The sequence below is a fragment of the Nomascus leucogenys genome, unplaced genomic scaffold, assembly GCF_006542625.1.
Source record: "Nomascus leucogenys isolate Asia unplaced genomic scaffold, Asia_NLE_v1 Super-Scaffold_258, whole genome shotgun sequence".
NCBI classification, from domain to species: Eukaryota; Metazoa; Chordata; class Mammalia; order Primates; family Hylobatidae; genus Nomascus; species Nomascus leucogenys.
The window spans coordinates 2,188,443-2,200,772 of NW_022095769.1; the positions used below are offsets into that span (position 1 = coordinate 2,188,443).

Consider the following 12,330-nt stretch of genomic DNA (forward strand, 5'->3'; position numbering starts at 1 on the left):
ACCAGCCTGGCCAATGTGGTGAAACCTGTCTCTACTAAAAATACAAAAACTAGCCAGGTATGGTGGTGCATGCCTGCAGTCCCAGCTACTTGGGAGGCTGAGGCAGGAGAATTGCTCAAACTCGGGAGGTGGAGGTTGCAGTGAGCCAAGATCACACTACTGCACTCCAGCCTGGGTGACAGAATGAGACCCTGTCTCAAAAAAAAAAAAAAAAAAAAAAAACAGATAAGCATAAAGAATAAAACATCACCCACGATCCTATTACCTAGAGATAATCACTGGTAACATTTGTTGTATTTTTTTATTTTAATAAAGTTGGGGTCTCACTATGTTGGCCAGGCTGGTCTTGAACTCCTGGCTCAAGCAGTCTGCCCTGCCTCAGTCTCCCAAAGTGCTGGGATTATGTGTGAGCCACTGCGGCTGGCCTGTTGTATTTCTTTCCATGTGTATATATTTTTAAAAGGTAGATAATACCATGCATGCTTTTTTTTTTTTTTTTTTTTTTTGAGATGGCTTCTTGCTCTGTCACCCAGGCTGGAGTGCAATGGCACAATCTCGGCTCACTGCAACCCCTGCCTCCTGGGTTCAAGCAATTCTCCTGCCTCAGCCTCCCCAGCAGCTGGGACTACAGGTGCGTGCCACCACACCCGGCTAATTTTTGTATTTTTAGTAGAGATGGAGTTTCACCATGTTGGCCAAGCCTGTCTCGAACTCCTGACCTAAATGATCCACCTGCCTCAGCCTCCTAAAGTGCTGGGATTACAGGCATGAGCCACCACACCTGTCCTCATGCATGCATTTTCATAACTTGCTTTTATTTAATAGATCATAGATAAACTTAATAGATTATACATTTTCATGTTAATAATTACATTTCTGGGCCGGGCGCAGTGGCTCACGCCTGTAATCCCAACACTTTGGGAGGCTGAGGCGGGCAGATCACAAGGTCAGGAGATCAAAACCATCCTGGCTAACACGGTGAAACCCTGTCTCTGCTAAAAATCCAAAAAATTAGCCGGGCGTGGTGGTACGTGCCTGTAGTCCCAGCTACTTGGGAGGCTGAGGCGGGAGAATTGCTTGAACCCAGGAGGTGGAGGTTGCAGTGAGCCGAGATAGCACCACTGCACTCCAGCCTGGGTTGACAGGGTGAGTCTCCACCTCAAAAAAAAAAAAAAATTACATTTCTATACTTTATAACGTTGTTGTTGTTGTTCTGACACAGCATCCCTCTCTGTGGTTCAGGCTTGAGTGCGGTGGTGCAATCTCAGCTCACTGCAACCTCTGCCTCCCAGGCTCAAGTGATTCTCCCACCTCATCTTCTTCAGTAGCTGGGACTGCAGGTGCACACCACCATGCCTGGCTAATTGTTTGTATCTTTTTGTAAAGACAGGGTCTTACCATGTTGCCCAGGCTGGTCTCAAACTCGTGGGTTTAAGCAATCCTCCTGCTTCAGTCTCCCAAAGTGCTGGGATTCCAGGTGTGAGCCACCTTCTAGGCTGTAACGTTGCTTTCAGTGGTATTTTCCATCAAACGAATATACTATAATTGATTTGCTTAATTCCATTTAACACAGAAGTTGAAGGGCTTTTGTTTGTTTTTTACTATGTAGACAGGGTGCCACTGTGTTGCCCAGGCTGGTCTCGAACTCCTGTCCTCAAGTGATCCTCCTGCCTTGGCCTCCCAAAGTGCTGGGATTACAGGCTTGAAACACCACACCCTGCCAGAAGTTGAAGTTTTTAAGATGGTTAGAGGAAATCGATTAAAAAGAAGGAAAACAATCTGGGCTCAGAATTCATCCAGAAAGATAAATATGAGTCACAGTAAGGAGCCTAGCCGTGGCAGTGATTGAAGAATGAAAAGTGTAAAGTGGGCCGGGCATGGTGGTTCACACCTGTAATCCCAGCACTTTGGGAGGCCGAGGTGGGCGGATCACCTGAGGTCAGGAGTTTGAGACTAGCATGGGCAAAATGGTGAAACCCCATCTCTACTAAAAATACGAAAATTAGCTGGGTGTGATGGCACACGCCTGTAATCCCAGCTACTCTGGAGGCTGAGGCAGGAGAATCACTTGAGCCCAGGAGGCAGAGGCTGCAGTGAGCTGAGATCGTGCCACTCATTACACTTCAGCCTGGGCGACAGAGCAGGACTCTGACTCAAAAAAAAAAAAAAAAGCATAAAGACAAGAGAAATATGATAGTCTTCAAATAATACTGATAGTTATGGAGAAAATTGACTCTTCAATCTCTCAGGAAAGTGAGGAAAATTCTGGCTTCCATGGAAGAGGCCATAGGGGATGTCAGTTTTCTACTATAATGAAAAGCTGGAGACAAGAAATTTGGACTATGATATGGGTAAAGAGATGTTTTCTTCTAGGTATAAGAAGGGGTCCTGGGGTGGTGGGAAAAAAGGAGTCCCAAAGTAGATGAGAAAGTAAGAAAATACATCCCTTCATGTGTGCAGAAATGCACATTGAGTGATTTGTGAAATACTGTGGTTTATATGTCAAAAACATAAACTCTAGAACCAGGCTGCAGATTTTAAATCCTAACTCTCCATTAGCATATAAACTTGAGCAAGTTTGTTAATTCCAATATGAGTAAAATAAGGGGTAATAATATACCTGCCTCATACAGTCACTATGAGGATCACCAAGGTTAATAGATGTAAAGCAGTTAGCAGTGTCTGGTACACAGTAAGACCCAATACGCATGAGTAGAATAAACACACTCGTTGGGAGAAGAGGGAGCAGCAAGGGAAGTGACAGCAACGCTCTTATAGCAGGAGTTAATGTAAAGAGACGAGCTATAGATATGGAGGACTGATGCAGGAATTGATCAGTATAAGCATATGGTTCACCGAAGTGCATGTACAGAAGTACTCCCTGCCTCACCTCAGCATCCCATATAAAATGATTGATGGACATATAGAATCAAAAAGCATTTTATTTTCTGTAGCCTGGGTAGAGAAGCAGGCAGACACAGCATGGAACTAAGCAATAAGTTCAAAAGAAAGTTAGGGAAGCTTAAAAATTAAGCCCTCAGAACCCAAACCTAATTTCCTTTCTAAATGCCTTAAGAACTGTGGGATTCTGTCTCCTTTTTTGACTCGCTGGCCCACTGGTCCTCAACTAGGAGCAATAGCCCGCAACACCCTCCTACACCCATGGACATTTGGAAATGGCATAGGGGCATTTTTTTATTGTCGAAATCTCTTGTGGGTATTCAGTAGGCTGGCACCAGGAATGCTGAATGCCAGATAGTCCCACATAATGAGTAATTGTCTGCAGAAATGGCAGTAGCACTCATTGAGAAACACTGTGGTGTGAAATTCATGTTGTAGGTTTGTCAAGCCAGTATTTTCTAAGTTCAGTGCCAAAAAGCAAGCTGTATGCGAAGGATTGTGTATGAATAGACAGGAAGAGACTTCTTTGTTCCACAGGACATTTTCAGAAAATTCTTACTTTTGTTTGGAATATCAGAAATTGCTTACAGGGCAGGGCCTTAGCTCATACCTGTAATCTCAGCACTTTGGGAGTCTGAGGCGGGAGGATCACTTGAGCCCATGGGTTCGAGACCAGCCTGGGCAAAATTCGGAGGCCCTGCCTCTACAGAAAAAAAAAAAAAAAAAAAATAGCCAGGCGTGGTAGCTGGCACCTGTAGTAGTCCCAGCTATTTGGGAGGCTGAGCTGGGAGGATTGCTTGAGCCCAGGATGTTGAAACTGCAGTGAGCTGTGATCACACCACTGCACCCCAGCCTGGGTGACAGAGCAAGATCCTGTTTAAAAAAGAAATTGCAGCCAGGCGCAGTGGCTCACACCTGTAATCCCAGCACTTTGAGAGGCTGAGGTGGGTAGATCACCTGAGGTCAGGAGTTCGAGACCAGCCTGGCCAACATTGTGAAACCCCGTTTCTACTAAAAATACAAAAATTAGCCAGGCGTGGTGGTGCATACCTGTAGTCTCAGCTACTCGGGAGGCTGAGGCAAGAGAATCACTTGAACCCGGGAGGTAGAGGTTGCAGTGAGCCGAGATTGCACCATCGCACTCTAGCCTGCGTGACAAGAGCAAAACTCTTATCTCAAAAAACCAAAAAAGAAAAAAATTTCTTACAGATTAACTTGCCTAAATTTAAAGGGAAAGAGTCATCTAGGATATTTCCTTGAGCGCAGAAAGCCATTTGAACTGTTCTTTGTGTAGGATGTAGAGGATCACTAATGTAGATGCCTTCTCCCCCATCTTTATCTTCTTCTTTTAGCTAAGCCCAGATGGTAGGGTGTATGTAAGTTTTAGTTGTATCTACTCTGATCTGTTAAGTCCAAATTTGAGAGGATTTTTTTTTTTTTTTTTTTGAGACGGAGTCTCGCTCTGTCGCCCAGGCTGGAGTGCAGTGGCGCAGTCTCGGCTCACTGCAAGCTCCGCCTCCCAGGTTCACGCCATTCTCCTGCCTCAGCCTCTCCGAGTAGCTGGGACTACAGGCGCCCGCCACCACGCCTGGCTAATTTTTTGTATTTTTAGTAGAGACGGGGTTTCCCTGTGGTCTCGATCTCCTGACCTCGTGATCCACCCGCCTCGGCCTCCCAAAGTGCTGGGATTACAAGCGTGAGCCACCGCGCCTGGCGAGAGGATTTTTAAATGACTCTAGAATACAGTCTCATAGTCCAGGTGCAGTGGCTCACACCTGTAATCCCAGCACTTTGGGAGGCCAAGATGGGAGGATCACTTGAGGCCAGGAGTTCGAGACCAGCCTGATCAACATAGTGAGACCCCATTTCTATTAAAAAAAAAAAAAAGCATGAGCACACAATTACCACCTAATATGTTAATCATTTTTATGTCTGTGTTCATCTCAGGAGAGAAACCCTTTATCTGTGAAATCTGTGGCAAAAGCTTCACCAGCCGCCCCAACATGAAGAGACACCGCAGAACTCACACAGGCGAGAAGCCCTATCCATGTGATGTGTGTGGCCAGCGGTTCCGCTTCTCGAACATGCTTAAGGCCCACAAGGAGAAGTGCTTTCGGGTGACCAGCCCCGTGAATGTGCCACCTGCTGTCCAGATTCCACTTACAACTTCCCCAGCCACCCCAGTTCCTTCTGTGGTGAACACACCCACAACCCCAACCCCTCCAATCAATATGAATCCTGTAAGCACTCTTCCCCCTCGGCCCATCCCCCACCCCTTCTCGCACCTGCACATCCACCCACACCCTCACCACCCACACCACCTTCCCATCCCTCCAGTCCCTCACCTCCCCCCACCTCCAGCTCTCTTTAAGAGTGAGCCTTTAAATCATAGAGGCCAGAGTGAGGACAACTTTCTGCGTCACCTGGCAGAGAAGAACAGTTCAGCACAGCATCATTAGCATCCGTCTCATTAGTGTGTTCTCCAAGAGACACGTCCCCATGTGTGAGTGTGCACAGAGGGAGTCGGTGAGCATTTCCTTAGTTCTCAGACTCTCCTCCGCTTCTACCAAGAGCTTCGCCAGTGTCACTGAATCAACAGATCCAAGGGAATGAACAAGAAGACTACCTTGAGCTCACAGAGGGACTGTCATCTAAACCAGGGGAACCACTGAACTAAAGCCCAATTTGCTTGCATTTTCTGATGACTTTTATAAGTTTCAAATACTCAGACTTGTGGAATTTTATAATTTCATATCAGCTGATGAGGTATGCTTGCTTTTATATCCCGGACTTCTCCTCAAAGAGGGGATAGGCCTGGTTTCCTTTGTACTAATCGGGAAGGCTGTGAGATTAATCCAGAGCATTAATTGTATCACTGTGTATGGTAAGGAATTCTTTTCAGCTTTTGGTGCCAGCTATAGAGTTGAGCTGGCCATGTTTCACAGTATATCAAGCATTATAGAGAAAGAGAAATTTTCTTCTTTGTGTAGCTCTCCTAACGCACTCTTTATTTTACTACAGAAATTATTTTAGAGTTTTTGTATAGACTTCTTTTGGTAGTCTGTTTCTAAAATGAAATGTATTTCAATAAGCAGTGTAATTTTTCAGTGTAGCTGAACCTATGTTGTAAAATAGAAAAAAATTTTTATAATCATCAAAATGTGATTCTTAAAGATGCATATAACTTCTATAATTCAAAGCTATTCTTACATCCGTACAACTCAAAAGGTGCTTCAGAGACTAGATGTATCTGAGAGGGTCTCCAGACCAGGTTACTGCAAAAATGAGGTTTTGCTTTCAGGATTTGGCATAAATACTTGGTAGTTTTGACATCTCTGCTTAACACTCAGAGAGGCTCCCTAATGTGCTCCTGTCCTCCATGTTCTGCTTGGCTTCGTTAGTGCATTACATGAAATGATTTGCAGGGGATGGGGCCTTTTCCAGGGAAGTCACCTAAAGCTTGCATGTTTTGGAAATTTGAATAAGGCTGTTTGCTGACAGGAGGAGGAAGTAGTGGAGATCATTTCATCTCAGTCACGTCTGTTTCTCACTTCCCTTAGGAACTGTGTTCGTGTTTAGCTTTTATGGGATGACAAATTGAAATCTCTCATTTTGAGGTTGCTCTATTTTTCTAGAATTGTTATAAGAAGCTAAAATAGTAAACTTAAAATCACAAACATGATGTTGCTGATAGTGGCTGAGAAATTCAGATGAGAAGACAAATTGGTTATGAATTTTGAAATATCTATTATATATAAAATGTGGATATGTTCACAACCTTGAGCTATTTTAACACAGTTTAAATATAGTGAGGGAAAACTCCGAAGTTTTACTGCCCTGTCCTCTGCAAATTATGTAATACCAGCATTCTTAGGTGATAAAGAGAGCAGCACCTCTGGCACCTTTAGGCCGATTACTTTTTCAAGTTTGGGGAACTTCAAAAGAACATAATCAACCAGGAGCTTATTATAGGAAAGGCTGAACAGAAGGGCTAGTGTATTGATTACACTTAACTGATCATATTTATCCAGACTCAGTATAGCTTAAAATTTTGTATTTCTTTATCTCAGAGAACTGAGTTCCCAGGCTAAATCACTTACCTCCCACCCTCTCTCCAATTTTTTTTTTTTTTTAAGAGACAAGGTCTTGCTATGTTGCCCAGGCTAGAGTGCAGTGGCTATTCACAGGTGCAATTATAGCACACTACAGCCTCCAACTCTTGGGCTCAAGCAACCCTGCCTCAGCTAACCAAGTAGCTGAGACTACAGGCGCATGCTACCATGCTCAGTCCATTTTTTAATCTTGAAATTTCTTCATTTTTCTTTCTTCGGGTTCTTAAAATCTTTGCCTGAATCAGAACGCTGGCTTTTATTTATTTTTTTATTTTTAATATTAAATGTGCAGATATGCTTTGAGCACTTTTCTAGCTAATGAGCTCTGTGGTAGGAAAAAATGAATTCTTTCAATTGAGATTAAGTCCATATTTTTCAAATGTCACGTTCTCTATTGGCTTTTTGGTTTAGTGTTTCTAAATTTTCTCCTTCTGATTTTGCCTGTCTTACATAATGAGCATAGGAAAATTTTGGAATGAGGCAGAAAAGTATCTCAAGACATACTTCCTGGTTTTGGATGTAAGTTTTAAAGAATGGTATTTTTAATATTTGTACACATTCTTTGAGCACCCAGGTACCCAAGCCAATAAGGAAAGTTAATTCCTTGCATATGACTGTTATATCTTTCGTGGTTGTCTCCCCCTCCCTCCACAGTCTCCTTGGCATTCCATGACAAGTTTGTCAACCTACACTTTTATATAGACATATCATTATTTCATGGTCAAGCCTGTAGTATTAAAATGATTTTTTTAAAAGATGTAAACTGTGCTTAGTTAATTGGTTATATTTTGTTCTGTTTTTTTTTTTTTATTATTATTTTTTAAGGCAGAGTCTTGCTCTGTTGCCTGGGCTGGAGTGCAGTGGCGCGATCTTGGCTCACTGCAACCCGTGCCTCCTGGGTTCAAGTGATTCTCCTGCCTCAGCCTCCCGAGTAGCTGGGATTACAGACGCGCACCACCACGCCCGGCTAAGTTTTGTATTTTTGGTAGAGATGGGGTTTCACCATATTGGCCAGGCTGGTCTCAAACTCTTGACCTTGTGATCCGCCCACCTCAGCTTCCCAAAGTGCTGGGATTACAGGCGTGAGCCACCGTGCCCAACCGCCTTATTTTATTCTGAATAAATTTACAGTATTGGGCAGCAATTCTGAATTCTAGACTTGAGACCACAGAATCAACCATTTCATGAGGCTGTACTATAATTATACACTGGAATATTCAGGTAGTCATCTTTGATTTTTCATTCAAGTAAATATAGCCATAAGAAAATATCTGCTATACAGGAAAACCAGTATTACGCAAATACCACCATTCTTAACAGAAGCAAAAGATATATATATATATTATTTTTTAAAATTAGCATTGTCATACAGTACAATTCTTAATGAAGTGTATTGTGGAACAATTTAGAAACTTCCTTTTTTTCCCCTAGATTAAGGATACTTTCCTTGACTTGAGATTTGTGATCTTCAGGAAAACTGCTCAAATATAGTGACTCCTCATCAGTATCATATTGCATATGAATAATGAAATGCATTAAGAATATTCACAACATTAATGCTTCTGAATATAAGAACTGCAGGATTAAGCCTTAAACATGTATGTGCAACACGTTTAACATGGTTAAGACTCAAACTCAGGGTTGAAAATTTGGTTGGGGTCCTCTTTGTAAGATAAAAGTTGCATTATGTGGTATGTTTTCTTCCATATATGCTACAGCACCCCATGAATTCTTCAAAACTTTTTACCTACTTGTTATCTGTTTATGAAAAAAAGAATTATGGAGAAGTTTGAGTTCTCAGCCCTTATCTGTACATCTGTTAAAGACAACAAAAGCTGCATTTAAGCATTATATAGATAACCAATTGAGGCTGTCTCATTACTTAGTTTTACTGTCTTCAAAGGTTTGTATCATTGCTAGGGTTAAGACTTATTTGAGGATAAGTTGGCATTGTATTTTTTGTGTGTGTGGGTTGGTTTGTTTGTATTTGTTTGGTTTTTATTTTTCTATTTTCTCTCATAGATTTATCAGTAAAATATAAACTCTTCCTTAGCCTTAATAAAGGCTGCTGCTTTCTCAAATTGAGTCAGGTAGGCTCATTCTGAGTTAGATTTTTAAATTTGAATGAAGAAAAGACAACAATTTAAAGGCATGTGGCTTCATTTCCACATATATTTGCGACTGGATTCTTATTTTTAGCAAGAGGGGAGATCGCCACAAAAAAACTTTAGTTCAAAGAAGCCTGTGCAAATCAGTTACCAGTACTTTCATAGTCTACCATTTACATTAACTGTTCTAGATTAATGACTAAGCATGGACATTACCATAATTATACCATTTTTTTAAAACCACATTTGTTGGAAGTATCCTTTTCTAGTGGTTAGAACTTTCCGTATAATTTGATTGTCCCTCATATACTAACCGAAAGCAAAATGCTCTGATGAGATGCTTATAAACTATGAATTTTTTAATTCTTGAAATTTTTTTCAGTTTTTATGTTTGTTGAATAGATATGTATGTTTAGTTTCATTATTATTTCACTGGAAGTTTTAAATTTTGAGAAGATGAAGCAGAGATAGAAATCCATTGCAGATATATGTATATTTACCCCATCTTGCAGATCTCGGTTAGTAAAACACAGAATGATAGGTCGGTTTTAATGTTTAAAAAAAAAAAAAAAAAAAACTAAAAAACTAAAGTTAGAGAAAACTTTCTGTTTGAGCTACTGTATAGAAAAGACAACTTTTATTGCATTGGTGGTCCACATGGTAAATATTTCAATGCTGTTCTAGACTGTATGAGAAGTACTTAATGAAAAAAGGGATACATCACATTTAAGAATTGTATCAGCTAATTACTGTTTTTAAAAAACCAACTCATTTGGAATTCTTCAGACTACAAAATTGAGCAAGTAAAGTTTGGGTTTTAATTTTCCTTTGCCTGAACCAAGATAAGAAATTTCTTAGGAGTTTTTTTTTTGTTTTTTTTAAGGAATTAAAGGTCATAAGCCATTAGAAATAGTGGCATTATTATGCAATAACAACACCCTAGCTAACCTGCTTTTGTCATCTGTAGCACTTACAATAAAGAATGATGACCTTCCAACCCTGGACACTACCTCGATAAAGCAAACCAGAGATCCTCTCTACACTTTCTATGGAAGCCATAAAAGTTGCCATCAATATATCCACTTTCATAGTTCTATACTTTTATACTTTCTAGACTTTTTATAGACTTTATGATCAGATCTTTTTGTCTTAGAGGATAGGTTTTGCAAGATTCAAAGGAAAATCAAACTCCTTGGTTGTTCGAGCTTTGAAGCTTTTGCTTCAGTAAATTTGTTTAAAGAACCAGGTCACATACCATTTATCAAATTCTTTATTTAAGTCAGAATACTTTGCAGAAATGCATATTTGGAAAACAAACTCTTTCTTTTTCACTAGATAGAGTCTGTATTGTTGTAAGAAACTACTTATAAGGTGGCTTTCTTTCTGCTTTGTCACTCTATATATTACTCAATAATATATGTATGGTCACAGGTTCCTGGAGTTGTTTTATTTCTTTATGACAGATACATGAGTATGCACCTCTCTCTAATCCTCTGATGTCACTGCAGCTTAAGTCTCTCTCACTCTGTTTTTGAGTGCCTTCAAAATGCCAGCATCCTGGAACATTCTTTCCTGATCTAAATCCTACCTCTGACTATTTCATTATCCATGAATATTGGACTTCACCCATATTCCAATGGGCTTAACTCTACAAACTAGCTAAAACCTTGGACAAGAATTTTGACTGTATTTCTGTTTTGTTCCTCCATGTCATTTTTAGGTTACATTTTTAACTTTTATTTATATCTTATTTCTTCACATATTACATCTCTATTGATATTATCCTTATTTGACTCTTCACTTTCTTTACTTTCACCAGAAATTTGACGTTCCTTTAAAATTAAAGGTCATTGAATGTCTTTTGAACACCTTTTTCTCAACTGAAGTCTTCCTGAATGCCTCCCCTTTCTGATGAAAGGATCTTGAGTGCTGCTGTTGCTCTGCCCTGTTCCCACGTGCCCACTCTCTTCCATACACATTTTGCGAGACTATTTATTTTAGTCAAATTAATTTAAAATTGCTCTCTGGGTTTCTGCTCTCTCATGGCCCTGTCCCTCAAGAACTTCTGTTTACTTTTTCTAGCTGTTTTCATCTAATTCGTTTAAAACGTATGATGGATCCATAATATATGAAGGATGTAGTGAAAAGGAGGTTGCAGTGTTTTATGTAATATGATCGAGCACCTCCGTGATGAAACATTTAGCAATTGGCTAGTCCTTCACAGCCAGAGCGGAAGTTTGTGCTGTGTACAGGTCTTTTTACTCCCTTCCAGTTCTCCTCCAAAACTGGAGAAAAAGAAAAAAAAAAGAACTCTTTCAAATGAGGAGATTTGATTGCATTTTTTTTAGGTGAGTGAAAGCTTGGAGTTGAGCATTTGGGTCTTAGTCAGCATTTTTCCTTTCTGACTTAAAATCTCATGTCTTTTTCCTTAAAGTTAATAGTACTCAGGTTTTTAAGACTAATAACCACACAAGGTGGGTATCTAAGAAGGCAGCTGTTAATACATTCTCCATCTTTCCTGTCTGGCAACAGACACTATATTGTTGGTGAGATAGTGCAAAATTGTGAGAATTGGTTATGTTTGATGATGAATAAATTCAAGATTTTTGAAGGCTTCACTGCTATTTCGGATGGGAAGATGAGTTTACAAAATGAAAAAGGTAGATTTTTATGTTACAGAAATCAGTAACAGGGGTTTCTTGTTGTGTTAATTGCCTTTCACTTCATTCGCCGTGATGTTTCTTCCTCATTATTGATCTAGAAGTTTGCCTCTTGGATAGTAACTAGCAAATTAGTATCTACTTTAAAATTTGTGGCTTTTCTCTTCAGAGTCCCAGGCCATAAAACAATGGAGAGCTGTACTTGCTTGTCACTTGGAGGAACCACATCCTTGAGACAGCCCGCTGTCTCAGTAGGAAACTTCCGACACACGCATCCAAGGGAGTTCCTGCCCCTGAGAAGTGTTCTCATAGCTTTCCAGTCGCAGGTTACTTTCACACTACATCAGCTTCTCTGGTGAGATCAGGGATGTTACATATTACTTGGAAATGATTTCATAGGAAGTGAGGATGGGGCAAGAAAGGAGGTGGAAGCTGAATCTTGCTTAACTTCAGAAGGAAATCTGATACTTGCCTTGGCTAGTTCTGATCAACTAAAGAGCCTGTGTCTACTGGATGTGCCAAAGAATCAAGTTGTTTCTGGAATATCCA

At 40.5% G+C, this 12,330-nt stretch overlaps 1 protein-coding gene across 1 annotated transcript in view; it reads left to right on the plus strand.

Moving 5' to 3' along the window:
* The window catches only part of ZNF652 (zinc finger protein 652), a 69,081-nt gene extending 61,305 nt beyond the window's left edge, over positions 1 to 7,776 (plus strand). Inside the window, exon 6 of the mRNA XM_030807997.1 lies at positions 4,849 to 7,776. Coding sequence (XP_030663857.1) covers positions 4,849 to 5,360 — 512 coding nt within the window. The 3' untranslated portion in view covers positions 5,361 to 7,776. The remainder of the gene's footprint in view (positions 1 to 4,848) is intronic.
* Positions 7,777 to 12,330: the final 4,554 nt, after the last annotated feature.